We start from the raw sequence: 17,985 nt of genomic DNA, 5'->3' as shown, positions 1-17,985 counted from the left end.
ATCTGGCAACCCTACCTGTAAAGTAGGTTAGGCTCAGCAAAAATACGAGGCCCCAAGTTACCCAGTGAACTTCATGACCAAGACGGATCTCATGTCTCTACAGTACAAGTCCCTCATTAATTAATTAAGTAACAGCCCAATCTTAAGTGGGTGGGGGTTGCGAAGGGCCTGCGGATGGTGCAGCTGCCCTGCCTCCTGAGTGGGTTGCTGGTGGGTGCAGTAAGCCGAAAGTACTATTTTCCCCCCAAAACCCCGTGAAACTACTCCATAGGGTTTCATGGGGCTGTGCCACCCTTTTTGCTGGCACAAGTTTGCACTGGCAAAAGGGAGCATTCCTGGAGTGAAAGGGTTCAGGGGGCTAAAGTCAGCCCCTGTGCCCCCAGTAAGTGTCCTTGCAGCAGTGTAAATGCCAGTTTAGCATAAGCAATATACAAAAAGACACCTCTGTGTGTGTAAATATGTTATCCAAAACTTAACACAGAAGGAACGGTATGTCCAAACTATTGTAACACATTACAAAACTGTATTAAACAATGTGAAACAAACAAATCACAAACTATAAACAAAAGGTAAGTATAAATCTTTTGTACAGTCTCATATGACACACTTCTGAATTATTATTCTGAATTATTGTTGTTTTCCAGGTGCAGAATGAGGGTACACAGGTATGTATGTTCTGGTATGTTCAAGCTATCTCCGTGTTCAGGGAGGAAGAGGAAGACAGCTTTTTCCAGTGCTTCATCAGAATTTCTTGTGACAAGTTCAAGTCCTTTCTTAAGGCATTTTGCAAAGGTTCCAGTCAGGATACCAAGAAATACAAAATGGATTTGAAGAGGGACTGATGAAGCAATAGAAACGGCCAGAAACACTCATTTTACAGAAGGAAAAAAAAACACATGTCCAAATGTGTACACCAACTTTCTAAAGCTACCCAACGGCTCTTTGAGCAAGGAAGGCTGTGATGTCGCTCCAAGTTCAATTGTCTGAGCACTGAATCATGTACACTCTGGCCATTTACCTTCACTCTCGGGGGGTTCATCCAGTGCCGGATGTCTTGCAATGTCTCATTGGCACGCAACAGGACGGGCTCGTGATTGTCCGGGCATGAGGTGATGCACTCAGCCCCTTCATAGCAAATGAGAGAGAGAGAGAAAGAGAGAGACCGAGAGATTAAACATCGACCAATTCATTTCAGACACCTCTCTGCCAAACCGAGACAGGGTATGGCTTGCTAGAGATACGTCCAGGACTCTCCTTGTCCAGGCTGCTTCCTGAATTTTGGAGATCTGAATTACCTGGTCTTATTTCCAATGCACTGAGTACCCTCCATTGTTTAATTCCTATCCCTCTGGATATTTTTAGGGTGCTCTATGCACATGTAAATTCCTGCAGTGTTAATTCCTTAAGTTCATTTTTTGTCCTGTCTTCCCCCCACCCACCCACCCACTCCACAACATCTACCAAGGGCAAACTGATCAAACCCTTCCCTGGAGGCGATCATACATGTGGCTGTGTCATGATTCTTTTTGTGCCGTGTTTCATTAATGCACGCGTGCACTGGTGTATTTGTAGTAAAACACCACATAAAAAGAATGTTGATGCGAGCATAGACAGAATCACATTAATGCCCACACAAACAATGGTAGAAGAAGAAGAGTTGTTTTTTATACGCCGACTTTCTTTACCATTTAAGGAAGAATTAAACTGGCTAACAATCACCGTCCCTTCCCCTCCCCACAACAGGCACCCTGTGAGGTAGGTGTTCTGAGAGAGTGTGACTAGACAAGGTCACACAGCTAGCTTCATGTGTAGGAGTGAGGAAACAAACCCAGTTCATCAGATTAGCCTCCACCGTTCATGTGATGGAGTGGGGAATCAAACCCGGTTCTCCAGATCACAGTCCACTGCTCCAAACCACTGCTCTTAACCACTACACCACGCTGGTAATCGGTGTGGTTGTGGGGGGGAGAAGATGCAAGTGAACAAAAGGAATTGGCACAGTGTATTGTGTATGCTCCAATTTCTAAATTAATTTTAGACATTCCCAAAGTTATACAATGGTTCAGGAGAAGTGGAACGTATGTCAGAGAACAATAAAGGAATGACAGAAAGGAAATCTGTTCATCTCTCTGGCTCACCCATACTGGAAGGGATACCATAAGATGCAAAATGCTGCCTCCAAAACCAGGAGAGAATAATGTGCAGGTTTCAACTGTGTGGCCCTCTTTGCACATTAAGGCTGGCAGCAAGGCCAAAAGGCTCAGAGGCACAGGCCCAAATGTATCTGTTTCAAAATCCTTCGTTCTTGGTAAGAACGAAAATTCGTCCATGGACACATCCATCCATCCATCTACTCCTACTTTTCCCCACTGCCAATTTTGTGTTTCCCATCTTGTGGAAGTGAATGAGCAACAGCTGTCTATAATATACTGCCCATAAAATTCATAACATTATGCCATCGTACATTCATGGAATTGGTTGCAATTTGTGTCAGCACCCCCTTAACACACAAACACACATACACACACACAATCTCTGGAAAGTCAAGCCTCCCTCCACCTCGTCGTTACCGCAACATAAAATTCAATTTTGTCATATATGTGTAGAGGTGTAGATAGAAAACTGTTATTATAAAAATGTTAGATAATTCTTTTCTTACTAACAAAAACACACACACACACACATATATTCATATATGTTTCAATTATCATTAGAGACTGATGTACAGGTTGTTATCAATAGATACAATATTAGATAGTAGAAGTGATATGAAGTAATATCTGGGTTTAATGACAGCATGACTGCTGGTATTGATATTTTAAATCAACTTAATTTTAAATGAGATAAATAATTTAGAACAAATATAGGCTGGAGAATAATTGTTGATACATCCGTTTAAAGAAGTAAGCATTTGTGCAGATTTAAAGAATAATATTAGATGACAAAGAATGTATTAGGACCACTCTATTGATTATTTGAGGAGGATCTTGTTATGAAGTATGAGGAGTGTGTGTTGTATGAAGATTGTACGTGTTTTATTAAAATAATTTTAAATTTTTTTAAAAAAAGAAAATCCAATTTGTCCATGTGATTCAACTGTGCAAGAATAACAGGGAAACTGTACACTATGGTGGCTATAACAATCCACTGGTGTCACTGCAAGCACCATGCGAGGATTAGTTATGAGCCAGAAGTATCTGCTCTCTCCCCTTTCTCCACCCCCACCTCCCCTTTCTTGTTTCCAACGCTGATTGGAGTTCAGAGCTCCTTAATGACATGGTCCTCGCAGCTGTGCCATTGCGAGAACGGATTTCCCAGGGGGGGCGCAAGGCCGTGCTGCAACACCCCCCGGGGGCTTAGAGTTGTGTCTTCCAAGAGCTTCGATATATTACTGCCAAATGCTCGTCTTAATAGGGAAAGGGTAGGGATCTTACAGAGAGCGGACATCAGGAAGAATAAATGATGGTTTCGCTTGCAAGCATCTACGCCTTGTTACTAGCCGTTTCCTGTCTCGCTGGAGAAGGCCAGAAACGGGCCCCCGGAAACCTGTTCAGATTTCCCCAGCCCAAAGTTGCTCTGAGAAACCCGCAAAGCAGCAGGCTCTATGGCTAGATAAAAACAGCGCACACAAGGCACTGAAATGCTCTTTCAATCTGTGGGATAGCATGCAGGGCTCAGATCCGGCTAAGGATGCTTCTGAATTCTTCTCTGCTAGGAATTCTCCCTGGAAAATGCTGTTCCAATCTGAGATGTCCATGCTGAAGAACTGGATGTGTATCCTTTTGGCTTCTTTTCTATGGATGTATGCCAGATTTTTTTTGGGGGGGTGGGGGGTGGATAATTCATTTGGATACATGTTATTATGGAAGCATATATTACCATATGTACAGAGTATGCACAAAATACATATCCAGAAGTGCACATCCATAGAAACAAGCTTCACAGAAATACATTGAGAGTCATCAGAAAAATGCAGAAGGGAACACTTGATGCAGTGAAGCTACGGCACAAATACACAACATATCACAATTTGACCAAACCTAGACTTAAAAGGGCTCATTTTAAAACCCTGCATGGTAAAGAACCTCACAGGCTTTGCCACAGTGTATAAGATATAACTTGTTTTAGATGATTGTGTTCAGTTTGGGGCACCGCAAATTAAGAAGGATGTAGACAAGCTGGAACATGTCCAAAGGAGAGCAACAAACATGGTGGTGGTGGTGGGGTCTGGGGACCAAGTCCTATGAGGAAAGGTTGAAGGAGCTGGGTATGTTTAGCCTGAAGAAGAGAAGACCGAGAGGTGATATGATAACCATCTTCAAGCACTTGAAGGACTGTCATATAGAGGATGGTGCCGAGTTGTTTTCTGTTGCCCTGGAAGGTCGGACCAGAACCAGTGGGTTGAAATTAAATGAGTTTCCGTGTAGAAATTAGGAAGAATTTTCTAACAGTAAACCGGTACCACGCTGGCTCAGGACAGAAACCGGTGCCATGAAAAAAACTCCTTAGAGCAGTTCCTCAGTGGAACAGGCTTCCTCAGGAGGTGGTAAGCTCTCCTTTCCTGGAGGTTTTTAAGAAGAGGCTAAATGGCCATCTGTCAGCAATGCTGATTCTATGACCTTAGCCATGATAGCCAATTGCAGCCTCCATTCACAGGGAAGCATACCTCTGAAAAAGCAGTTCCTGTGGGGAAAACAACAGGCATCACGTCCTGCTTGTTGGCATCAAATGGACCATTATGCAAAACTGGATGTTAGGGAAGATGGACTTTCGGTACGATTCTGCAAGATTCCCCCCCCCCCCCATCTTTACAGGTCAGAACTTGTCTGGGGTGGAGGGGAGGGAAGCGGAACAGCTAATGGCAACACCATCTTGTCCGGGGCAAAGTTACGACTGATTATTTTCCCTGCTCTGCCTCCCCCTCTACAGAAAGCATCAGCATCCTTTCTCTGAAAAACAAGGCCCGAAAGAAAATTACCCCGTGCAACAACCCTTGCTAGGTATCTTAAAGGTCACCTCGTCTCCAGGGGGAAAAACACATCGTCAGGCAAAAGGATGCTGCCGCCGTCTCGTTGCTCGCCAGCGGTGCAATTTGCACTTCAGCAGAGGAGCGGACCTGAATTGTTTTGATATACGATCCATAATTGGCATCATTACAGAGCGGTGAGCTCATCCAGGTCGCGTTCCTCGCCCCCCCCCCTTGGGACAGGAGCCATGCAACTCCCGGTTTTTCACAATAGTTAGCCTATAATGAGGGAGCAGATCGAGAGGGGAATACGGGAGTTCAAAAGGACAGTGAAGGAGAGAAGAGTGTGGAAGGTAGAAGCCCCTTCCCCTTCTGCTGGAGCTCTACCCACAATGCAACTCTGCTGACTTGGTAACCGACAGCCCGCGACACGGGTACCGCAACTGTCATCTATCCAGGGTATGCCAAAACCTTAGTATACTCAAGTAAAAATAATACATGTTGATTTGGAGGATAACTCTGGGTAAGGGGGGGGGGACTCTGGTCACCCCAAATCAAAAAAAGGATAGTAGCCCTGTTTATATGCTATAGTGAACATATATGCGTACATCTGTTTGTAAAAAAACAAACAAAAAAACCCATGCATGTTCACTTTACAAATAACACCAAGGATAAGTGTGGGGTTTAAATCACACGTTGTACTATACGTGTGTGGAACATAACATAACAATTGCTAAATGCAATGTATAATGAAAAATCAAGTGTGCATGGTACATGGATTGTATGTGAACAGGGCTACTGTAGAGGTGGAAAATATGCAGGAAAAAAGGCAACTGAAATGATCAAAGGGTTGGAGCATCTGCACTATAAGGAAAGGCTAAAGAGTAGGGTGGCGGTTCTACTTTAGAAAGGTCTATAAAAGAATGAGGTTATAGAAGTTTATAAAAACATGCGTTGCGAGGAGAGAGAAGCCCCTCACTCATAATACAAAAACAGGGCGGCACCAAATGTATCTGCTGGATGGGAGCTTCAAGATAGACAAAAGACCATTTCACACAATGTGGAAGTAACTTGGGGGATTCACTGCAAGTGAGACATAGTGAAAGCCTCTAGCTTAGATGGCTTTAAAAAGGGACTGGACTCATTAATGAAGGTCCATTAATGATGGTCCATTCGATGCCATCAGTTAATGTTAGCCATGATGGCCAAATGGTACCTCCAGATTCAGAGGCAGTGTATCTCAAAATACTATTGGGGGGGGGTGTTTAACAAAAGTGGGAGGAGTTGTCTGTGGCTCAGTGGTAGAGCATCTGCTTGGCATGCAGAAGGTCCCAGGTTCAATCCCCAGCATCTCCAGTTAAAGGGACTAGGCAAGTAGGTGATGTGAAAGACCTCTGCCTGAGACCCTGGAGAGCTGCTGCCGGTCTGATTAGACAATACTGACTTTGATGGACCGAAGGTCTGATTCAGTATAGGGCAGCTTCATGTGTTCATGTCTCTTTTTCACTGTGCTGCCTCCCCCAGTATAGAAAGAATCAACATCCTTTCTCTGAAAACAAGGCCTGAAACAAGCTGAGGCATTCCAGAGTAAAAGGTCTTCTTAGCATCACTTGTGAAAACACCCTTAGATTTGCAATAGAAAAGAAATACAGAAGCTCTCTGTGGCCAGAAATAGATGTTCACAATCGGTACCCAGAAACAGTCAAAAGTGGGTGCAACTGTGCCTTGCATATCTATCCCATTTGTAGCCTGCCTTTCCTCTTTGGGGATGAGGGGAGCATACATTGCATCTTCAAAACAAAACAGCTCTCCCACAAAGGGAGATTAGAAAGAGAGACTGCTGAATTACAACTAATAATGAAGCTCATAACTATGCATTTTCCTGGATTGAATAGAGATCTGGGATTCCTGTCTTATTATCAATGCTAATTTCTCCACGCCTACTACCCCTCTGTCCATGTCCTAATCCAATCACACCTAATCCAATCATGCCTACTAATGTCATTTACTTGCTTTTGACATTTATATTGCCATTGTGTGTCTAATTCACTCTTCTCTACTTAAGGATAGATGGACTCCCATTCTAGCTGTATCTGAAGAAGTGAGCTGTGGCTCACGAAAGCTCACGCCCTGGCAGAAATGTTGTTAGTCTAAGGTATTACTGGACTCTTGCTCTTTTCTATTGTGACATAGGTTGGGTGAAAAGTGGTTGGCCGTGGGCCGCCCAGTGACTGAAGACTTCTGCTTGTTTGAGGTGGGTGGATTCAAAGGAGCCTTAGCACAGAAGGGCTACTTGCTTTGGACCCTGCGGGTGGCCTTCCCAGAACCAACCGGCTGACCTCTGCTGGGAACAGACTGCGGTACAAGCTGGAAGTCTGGCCTGATCCAGCAGGGCTCTTCCGGTTTTTCCCCTTGAGCTGTCATCTTGCTGTTTAACCTTGCTCGGGGCTGTCGCCAAGGACCGCAAGAAAGCTCAGCTGTCGTTGGAGTGCAGGAGGGCACCGTACATTATCCAGAGGTCTGGCATTTGAAAGCCTGACTGGCCTTTTAAAAAGGGATTAATTGTCCCTTTTGTTTTCAAAGGAGAGCCGACCGAGGAAGGCCGGCTCAAGGGCTCCTCGCCCTTTCCCCTGGCATCATAAACCATGGTTTAGCTCATCGGTTGCCATACCTATGCTGTACCCTTCCAGACACTGCAGCTTGATCCCGCTGTTCAACTGGCTGGGAAGGGAGCAATGGCCCTGCATCCCCCTGCAGAGGTGGAAGGAGCCGCTCCAGGTGCCATCCTTCCGGCAGTGGATCACGTTGTTCCCGGGACCCTGGAAAGAGGGGAGAAGAAAGCAGGCTTAGGGCTGCAAAGGAAGGGGCATCCCCAGAGAATACAAGATAACCTAATGGTGAGGGCATTGATTACTTATTTCATAGAATCATAGAGTTGGAAGGGACCACCAGGGCCATCTAGTCCAACCCCCTGAACAATGCAGGAAATTCACAACTACTTCCCACACACATACCCTCAGTGACCCCTAGTCCATGCCCAGAAGATGGGTTATTTATGTGCTTATTTGAAGTGGAGGGGGCACACACATTTCTATCCCACCTTACTGTTATTAAATAAAATGCAAAATAATGACCACCGTAAAATAAAATCAGGGAAACAGCAGCGAATCGGAGCCATAAAATGACAATAAATAAAACAACAGAAGCAAACATCCGGTCAACAATGTTATCAACGCTGAGCTAAACAAAGAAAGATATACTAAATAAAGAAATAATACAACTGAAAGCCATCTGGAATAAAGCAGACCCTGGAAGGTCTAGGGGGTTAGATGAATTTCCTGGGGCAGGGAGTTCCCACAATGGGGGGGGGGGTGCTGCTGCTGCAGGAAAGGCCCTGCTCTGTGGCTGGCCAAAGAACCCACATGAAAACCTATTTACCAACATAAAAATAGAGACTTCGATGGGAGGGGCATCCTAGCCAGCCAAGTCGTAATGTTGCTGGTGACATCATTTCTGGCGTGACCTGAAAGAGGCATTATCGCATAGGGGGTGACGCTCTAGAATGCGAGAGCGTCACCCAACACAATGATGCCGCTTCCAGGTCGCAATGCAAGTGACATCACGGCACCGCTGACAATGCCGGCATCCTACATATGCTGGGGGGAGGGGGTGAAATACAGCTGGAGAGATGAACTCTTCACTTGAGATATAGTAGCGAGTGACCAACACCAGCTGAATAAATTACACCTCTCCCATATTAGAACTTTCTTACCCCCTTCTCCCTTTAACAATCCAACCCTTCCCCTTCAAAGGCTCACTTTATGACCTCTAAAGATATAATTTTCCTTCCCATTCAATTTTTAAAATGGTAAAGGTCCCCTGTGCAAGCACCGGGTAATTCCTGACCCATGGGGTGACGTCACATCCCGACGTTTACTAGGCAGACTTTGTTTGCAGGGTGGTTTGCCAGCGCCTTTCCCAGTCATCTTCCCTTTATCCCCAGCAAGCTGGGTACCCATTTTACCAATCTCGGAAGGATGGAAGGCTGAGTCAACCTTGAGCCGGCAACCTGAAACTGACTCCCGTCTGGATCGAACTCAGGTCATGAGCAGAGCTTTAGACTACAGTACTGCAGCTTACCACTCTGTGCCATGGGGCTCTTTTTTTTACATTCCCTATATACGTTTTTCTTCTCATCAACCATTGGTTATCTGAACATCCCACCAAAGTTCTCCCTACCAATTTTGACTTCTGCTTCGTTGGCTTGTCTGTCCCACAGAAACCTCACCCATCTGCTCCATGCATGTTCCCCACTAAAGCGCCTCATAGCACCCCCATCTCAGTTTAGGATTTTGTTCATAGTCAGCCCTGTATCTTTGAGTTCCATCACTAGCCACCCTTGAGGGGTGCATGTGGTTGTGCGAGTGTGACAAAGCTCGAATGATCACAGAATTTACCCTTTCACACAAACCCCCAACATAACCCCAGACTGGTGAATGCTTATTGCCACTCTCCAGCGGGGATGGAAAGGAACTCTTCATACGCCCAAAGGTAACCTTTATTTTTCTACTGAATGTCCCAAGGCACAATTTAAAGCACAGAGCTGTTCCTTCCAATGGCTAATTCTGTATTCAGCCAGCGTGGTGTAGTGGTTAAGAGAGGTGGTTTGGAGTGGTGGACTCTGATCTGGAGAACCGGGTTTGATTCCCCACTCCTTCACATGAGCGGCGGACGCTAATCTGGTGAAGCAGGTTGGTTTCCCCACTCCTACACATGAAGCCAGCTGGGTGACCTTGGGCTAGTCACACCTACCTCTCAGCCCCATCTACCTCTCAGGGTGTCTTTTGTGGGGAGGGGAAGGGAAGGTGATTGTAAGCCGCTTTGATTCTTCCTTAAGTGGTAGAGAAAGTCGGCATATAAAAACCAACTCTTCTTCTTCTGACATACATTGACATATTCATTGACCCATCAATGGCTCCTAGCCTAGGTGACTAAATGGATCTCCATTTTCAGAGGCAGTAAGCCTCAGAACTCCAGTGCTAGGAGGGAAGATGGGAGGAAAGTTCCTTCGCAGAACACTTCTGCCACAGAAGAATGGAAGTCAAAACAGATGTGGCCCAAAAGATCTGTGACGACAATCTCTTATAGTTTTTAAAGGCTAAAAACAGCTCTGGAGGAGGGGGTGGTTCAGTCCCACTTCCAGTCCAAAAAGAGCGCCTGTATGCAAATAAGCATTTACGTGTAACTTGCTTATAATTTTTGGCGTTTCTTCAAAGCGGCTGTTAAATAATAACCTACGGATAAAGTAACAGCCTTATCTTTACCAGACAGCAGACAGATTAAATGATAGCCAGGAGAACAAACAGGAAAGTGTGAAATCAATGGAGTAATAAGAATGTAGGAACCATCTTGAACTATGTGGTGATGCCGAAAGGAAATGTCCACCCTCTTTCTGGGGACAGAGTACCCCATCTTTTCCAGAGCTTCCATACTGTCTAGAATTCTTTACCATTCCAACCTTTCAAAGGCTTTTCTTCTTGGCCAGACACAATGCCCTACCCCTCAACAAATTATTTGGCAGATTCCTAGGTAGCCCAATCGAACAGAATCTGCCCGTGTGGAAAGGGGTGGTTAAGATTGCTGCCATGGTAGTTCCCCATTGGGGAAAAAATAGCATCAGGGTGCGGGTAGAGGAGAATTCAAATCGAAAAAATGACCCAGGGGAGAACTCTCCTCTCCCAGCAACCCAGACATAGTCTGATATCCCTGCTGAGAGCCAGTGTGATGTGACGGTTAGAGTTTCGCATAACGGCCCACACCGCACGCCTTCTGCATTAAACTCTAACTAAAGGATAGGGGCTCATTATGTCTGCTTAGGCTTTGTGAGCTGATACCGGTGCCAAGCAAGAAGCTTGAAGGGGTATATCAACTGCAGTCGCAGAAAATCTATCCCTGCCATTTCTTGCGGCCTGCCCTGAGTTTTTTCATTTGCAGTGTCTGCAGCAGCTGTGGAATTGGGTTTCACGAAACAGAAAACGGTTTGTTCGGAGATCGTCGTCCCAGTTTGTGCTTTCCTACCATCTTCTGCATTTTGAAAACGCTCATGTCACGGTGAAATGTTACAGGTCTGATGGAAGGTAATAAAGTTCACTTTTTGTGCAGAAAAGAAGGTATGTGGGGGGAACGACTAGGGACTTGGGGAGTGTCCTGTCTGACATACTGAGGATCTGAGCTAGGGTTGCTAGCTCCAGGTTGGAAAATACTTGGAGATCTCCAGCTGATAGAGATCAGTTCACCTGAAAAAAATGGCCACTTTGGCAATTGAACTCTACGGCATTGAAGTCCCTCCCCTCCCCAAACCCTGGCTTCCTTAGGCTCCACCCCAAAAACCTCCCCCAGTGGCAAAGAGGAGCCTGGCAACCCTAAGGTAAAGGTAAAGGTCCCTTTGTTTATGGGGTCGGTTGTCAGTGCCTTGCCCAGTCCTCTTCCCTTTACCCCCAGCAAGCTGGGTACTCATTTCACCGACCTCGGAAGGATGGAAGGCTGAGTCAACCTTGAGCCGGCTACCTGAAACCAACTTCTATCGGGATCGAACTCAGTACTGCAGCTTACCACTCTGTGCCACAGGGCAACCCTAGACAAGCTCAAAGTCACCCAGCAAGCTTCACATGTAGGAGTGAGAAAACCAACCCGTTTCACCAGTTTAGAGTCTGCCGCTCTTAACCACTACATCACGCTAGCTCTCAATTATATCTTTCCGTGTTATATTCATTTATCTGTATCCCCATTACTCAAGTAGTCCATATTCTTTTGCAACGACACTGAATTTAAACAGAAAAACCAATCATTATGCCAGGGAATTCTCTCCTATCCATGCACAATACTTTCTAAAATCCAATACGAATCAATGTATTTAGAGAGCAATGCCAGAGAAATTCTTTCTCTCTAATAGACAGATCGTTTATTCTTGCTTGAACAGCCCATCCATTGAAGCCATGGAACTTTTGAAGGGTACGCACCCTTTGCAAAGTCCTGCAAAGCTCACCAAACTGAAACACACTGAAACATACCAATTTCTGCCAAGAACGAGGTCTATTAAGGCCCCTAATGGTTTAATCCTCGTCACAAGCCAAGGAAAAACTGGACTCCTATGAGAGTGAAGAACTGATTTGGGTGCCAAGGTACATATCGTATAAAGTTAACTACTGCATGATATAAATGCCATGGGGCAAGAGGACGCTCACAGCCAAGCTGATGTTTGCCCTCTATATAAAAGCAAACTAACAACAACAACAACAAAAAACCCACCCCAAATCATGTCCTAACTTCCCTTGAAATTTAGACATTTCATATCGAGCCACTTCCGTTTATGCAATGTCGATCCAAACTTTCAGCCAACGATCTTCCACCAAAGATACACTGGGGTTGCTTTTGATTTTGTTTCCCCACCCTTTCCCCACATGCACATATGCAAGAGGGCTCATCACTGTAAAATAACAAATATCGTGTGAGGGTTCCTCCCCCCCTTTGCTTCTGTTTTTATGTGCTTTCCCCTTTGGGGCGATTCCCTGTTCCCCAAGATAATCATACATCTCTCCATTACAGCACCAAAACAAACAGCCTTTAGGCTGTGAGAGTAATCCTGGTGACGTCAATGGGAGTTTTCCCTGCTAAACTCGGAGCCCGGTGGAATCAGGTGCTCAGCGACCGTTACGTTGCCCAAAAGGGATGAAACAGAGCAGCAGCCGTCTTAGCCAAAGCACAAAGGGTGAAAGGGGATCCAACTGAGATAAAATAGAAGAGACAAAAGACTGAAGATCTGTGACTGGTCACTAACCGCTTGGGGTGAACCTAGGGTTGCCAACCTCCGGCGGCTAGAGATCTCCCGCTATTACAACTGATCTCCAGGCAACAGAGAGAAGAAGAAGAAGAAGAAGAAGAAGAAGAAGAAGAAGAAGAAGAAGAAGAAGAGTTCATTTTTATATGCTGACTTTTGCTACCACTTAAGAGAGGCTCAAACCGGCTTACAATCACCTTCCCTTCCCCTACCCACAACAGACACCCTGTGAGGTAGGTGGAGCTGAGAGAGCTCTAAGAGAGCTGTGACTAGCCAAAGGTCCCCCAGCTGGCTTCATGTGTAGGAGTGGGGAAACAAATCCAGTTCACTAGCCTCTGCTTTTCATGTGTAGGAGTGGGGAATCAAACCTGGTTCTCCAGATCAGAGTCCACCGCTCCAAACCACTGCTCTTAACCACTATACCACGCTGGATCAGTTCACCTGTAGAAAATGGCTGCTTTGGAAGGTGGACTCTATGGCATTATACCCCACTGAAGTCCCTCTCCTCCCCTAAACCCCGGCTTTTCAAGTCTCCACCCCCAAAATCTCCAGGTATTTCCCAACCCAGAGCTGGAAATCCTAGCTGTACCCCATCCCACAGCTCTGGGGTAGAGGTCCTAACTTGGCTATGAAGCTTACTGTGTAACCTAAATCCACTCATTCTCTCTCTAAGTCTTGTTGTGAGGATAAGACGAGGGAGGGGAGATCTGTGTACCATGGAATTAATGATATTAAAACATAAATTTCATTTTGCTTTCTTGAAGAACTGGTTTGGTGGTGGATTGGAACGGAGGACTGGGGCACATAGAACCTTGTGGGACATTAGACACATGGGGCTACAAATATGCAAGGGTAGGATAGTTATGAGACAGTCCCCATGGAAACTACCCCTCTTTACACACAGCCGCCACAATACGGTTGCCAACCTCCAGGTGGTAGTTGGCGATCTCCCACTATTACAGCGGATCTCCAGGCAAGAGATCAGTTTCCCTGGAGAAAATGGCTGCTTTGGAAGGTGGACTCTATGGCATTATACCCTATTGAAATCCCTCTCCTCAGGCTCCACCCCCCAAAAAATCTCCAGGTATTTCTCAACCTGGAGCTGGCAACCCTACGCCGCAACCAGACTCCTTCGGACTGCAAAGTGTTTAGAATAGCCCATATGTTTTCAACTTTTTTTTTCCTCTGCCACTATGAGTCGTGGACATTTCGTGTTCTTAAAATAAGGGTCTGTAATTCTTATATGTAGGGCTAAGCACCAAAATGTATGCTTTCATGCTTGTGGCCCTGCACCATTATACACCCTTCCATAAACACCATAATGCCCAGGCTTCAGCTATTTCAGTGTTTTCTGAAAAGGCCTGTTTCACCTCACTCATTTCTAGGTACTATTGCCACCGAGGTGGTGTATGCACATGTATGGCTTTTCCAGAAACCACAGACTGTTTAGATTCGGTTGGAAGGGACTCACTGATTGGATGTCATCCTCCTCGCACTGGATCCTGCACTCACTGTTGAACTGGAAGCCGTTAGTGCATTGGTACAACCCGTGGAACTTTGAAGGTGGAGGCTCACAGGTCACCGGGATACAAGCTCCTTCCAGCCAATTTCCATCTTGCCCACACTGGATCTTGAAGGCCCTCCTTCCGTGGATGGAAAAGAAGGGGGGGCAGGAGAGAGAAAGGGGATATTTATTTCACCATCGTGAGAAGAAGCTTCAAAAACATGGCCTTTCTCCACAGCCATACTCCCCCTGGGATACGAAAGCAGAGGAAATTGAAGACAACACATGAAGCTGCCTTATACCGAATCAGACCCTTGGTCCATCAAAGTCAGTATTGTCTACTCAGACCGGCAGCAGCTCTCCAGGGTCTCAGGGTCTTTCACAGCACCTACCTGCCTAGTCCCTTTAACTGGAGATGCCGGGGATTGAACCTGGGACCTTCTGCATGCCAAGCAGATGCTCCCCCACTGAGCCACAGCTCCTTTGTTTGATAAACAAAGACTCTGGGATCACACCCTTCAATCAGATTGGGTTCAGATCCATAAATACTCACCCATCTTGCAATACATTGAACCTTTTCATTCTGCAGACTATCTTGGATCCCTGGAAGTATGTAAATACCGAAGGGCCTTTACTCTTGCGCGTTTCAATGCCCTACCTTCAGCCCTCCTGGAAGGCAGGTATCACTGTATTCCTTTCTACCAACAATTATGTCCATGCAAAACAGAGAAAGTGGAAACTATAGATCATGTCCTGCTGCACTGCCCCTTCTACGACGATATAAGGTTTTGTCAACTTTTCCTGGGAGAGCGTAAGAATCTAAAATTTCCCTTCTCTTAGAAGACTCCTCTCGGGAGATAACCACTCAAGTAGCCAGGTTTTGTCTTCGGTCTTGCGGGATTCGTAAACGGCTGACTGAAAATCTCACCCCATAGATGATTTCTCCTCCACAAGTCATCAACATATTTTACCATTTTAACTTTTACATGTTTATTTAGAGCTGATGTTGTATCGAAAGAAATATTTCATTGGGTGATATTTCACTATCGGCCCAAGAGCAGTTACCATTCGAGACTCTGCTCCTGCGACAGATCCTTGTACTTTCAACGCCCGGCTGCGGATTTATAACATGTGGTCTGACAGTGAAAACAACGTCTGTTTGCGAAGGCAGCCCAGAGTTCGTTGGCTAAAGCCCTGCTTTGAAAAAACCTGGCTCTTTCTTCTCAGCCTTGTGGCCGGTGGCTATTTTGAGGTGGTTTTCACAGAGCTATAAATCGTAGGATACCAGCAGACACCCCCCTTTTTTCCCACAGAGGTTCAAAGGGGACTCCCCAGGTTGCATATCAAAGGGGCATTCCCAAAGGAGGCCCTTAGCGTAGCCAGCTTGTGAATGGAGGGCTTAGAGATTCAGGAAGGAGCACGAGTGAAGTTAACAGCTTACGGTTTCAATAAAAAGGAGCAGGTACCCCAATTGCTCCGAGATGGAACTCATTCAAGGCCATTCTCATGCAAACCCCATTCAAGGGGATGGAGTGGCAGGGACACAGTTCTTAGTGCATTGTGCTTTCGGAGTTGTGCGGGGTGAGGAGCGAGGGGGGGAAAGGTTGCCATTGCTTTTAAAAATTGGAGCAAAACAAGTCCTCCCTGTCTCTCTTGCTACTCCTTATGCCTCCCAGAATACCCGTGTGGTGCTACTTTGCTCAGCTCTTTGTATCCAAATAACATTTATCCGAGCATGGGACAAACCATACCATCGCCACCACTAGGGTTGCCAATCTCCAGGTACTAACTATTACTAATGGTATTCTTTTCCTTTGTTACAGTTTTTTTACAGAGTTCCAGGTAAGTATAGTTCTTTCACAAATATATTAAGAAGAATTCCACAATGAAAAAACAGCCGGAATATGATGGACGTGTTGTCTAGATCGGTGTCCACGTTTCACCAAGGCTTCATCAGCTGATCAATTTCTCAATAGAATTAATACATATGTACCAACACCATAATAGATATGATTCTCAGCTGCCTGGAGGGCTTGATATCAAATTGCCATACTTTGGTTCACATGGTATAGGGTTGTCAGGTCCTACTTGGCCTCTAAGGTAAAGTTACCCTGTGCAAGCACCAGGTCATTCCTGACCCATGGGGCGATGTCACATCCTGACGTTTCCAAGGCAGGCTTTGTTTGCAGGGTGGTTTGCCAGTGCCTTCCCCAGTCATATTCCCTTTACCCCCAGCAAGCTGGGTACTCATTTTACCAACCTCGGAAGGATGGAAGGCTGAGTCAACCTTGAGCCGGCTACCTGAAACCAACTTCCGTTGGGATTGAACTCAGGTCGTGAGCAGAGCTTTTGACTGCAGTACTGCAGTTTAACACTCTGCGCCACGGGGCTCCTTGGCCTCTGGCGGGAGCTTAATCTCTGCAGGGACAAGCTGCACTGATTCATGTGCAGATGTGCGTGCACACCACACCATTATCACTTCTGGGTTTCCCCCCAGAAGAGCCACATGTGGGGGGATGCTCTAGCAACAGGGGAGATCGCTAGAGTGTTGCCGGCACTTCCAGGGTAACCTGTATATGACCGCAGTGTGGTGTGCGTGCGGATCACCACCCTTCTCCTCAACTGGCCTCAGCCACTAAATCAAAACTTTTAAACATTTCTTCCAGGTCTTTTCTGAGTTGACTGTGCTGTTCTTAATGAAGTACCTTGATTTTACTGGGCCCCACCCCTTCTAGAGTTGCCAACCTCCAGGTACTAGCTGGAGATCTCCTGCTATTCCAGCTGATCTCCAGCTGACAGAGATCAGTTCCCCTGGAGAAAATGGCTGCTTTGGCAATTGGACTCTATGACACTGAAGTCCCTTCCCTCCCCAACCCCCGCCCTCTTCAGGCTCTACCCCAAAAACCTCCTGCTGGTGCCAAAGAGGGACCTGGCAACCCTACCCCCTTCTCTGTTCCTATGACAGGTTCATTATTTTGTGCTTTTGCTTCTTCTTGTCTTTCAACTCTGCTCATGTCAACAGGGGGTTCTGCAGGTGCCGACCTGCAAATGGGCAAAATGACCAACTGCCTGTACATGTGCTTTCTCCATTGTAGTTCACGCCATGAGGAATGACCTGCCCAAAGAAGTCAGGAAAGCTCCCATTCTCCTGGCCTTCCACAAACTATGCAAAACTGAACTATTCAAGAGGGCTTTTCTTCACAGGTAATAAGGCTGCACAGTACAAAATGGTTTCACAAACTTACTTGGATAAATGATTGGGACTTGTGGTTATGGTTGTGAGGCCCCTCTTCACCACTGGTGGGAAGTTTTGGGGGTGGAGACTGAGGAGGGCAGGGTTTGGAGTGGAGAGGGACTTCAATGCCATAGAGTCCCATTGCCAAAGCAGCCATTTTCTCCTGGTAAACTGATCTCTATCGGTTGGAGATCAGTTGTAATAGCAGGAGATCTCCAGGTAGTACCTGGAGGTTGGCAACCCTACTTGTAGTTTTTACTGCTGTATAAAGCATATTGTAAGTAGAATCATATTATGCCATTCCTGTAGCACTTAATGTGTTGTGTTAATACTTATACTATGCTTCTGTTCTTTCTGGGGGTGCCAGACTTCTAATATCCTAATGCATTAGTTACTGAATGCCCCCTTTTGTTGACTGTACTAATCACTCAAACTGTACTGTT

The 17,985-nt window shown here is 45.9% G+C and overlaps 1 protein-coding gene across 1 annotated transcript in view; it reads right to left on the bottom strand.

The window, feature by feature from the left end:
- The window catches only part of PAPPA (pappalysin 1), a 328,178-nt gene that overhangs the window by 58,169 nt on the left and 252,024 nt on the right, over nucleotides 1-17,985 (bottom strand). The window contains exons 17-19 of the mRNA XM_056860765.1: nucleotides 14,275-14,446; nucleotides 7,638-7,785; nucleotides 1,019-1,125 (exon numbers count right to left, since the gene is read on the bottom strand). Of these exons, the coding sequence (XP_056716743.1) occupies nucleotides 1,019-1,125; nucleotides 7,638-7,785; nucleotides 14,275-14,446 (427 nt within the window). The remainder of the gene's footprint in view (nucleotides 1-1,018; nucleotides 1,126-7,637; nucleotides 7,786-14,274; nucleotides 14,447-17,985) is intronic.

Source organism: Euleptes europaea, chromosome 14 (genome assembly GCF_029931775.1).
Source record: "Euleptes europaea isolate rEulEur1 chromosome 14, rEulEur1.hap1, whole genome shotgun sequence".
In the NCBI taxonomy this organism is placed as follows: domain Eukaryota; kingdom Metazoa; phylum Chordata; class Lepidosauria; order Squamata; family Sphaerodactylidae; genus Euleptes; species Euleptes europaea.
This window is presented reverse-complemented; position numbering and strand designations above follow the sequence as displayed.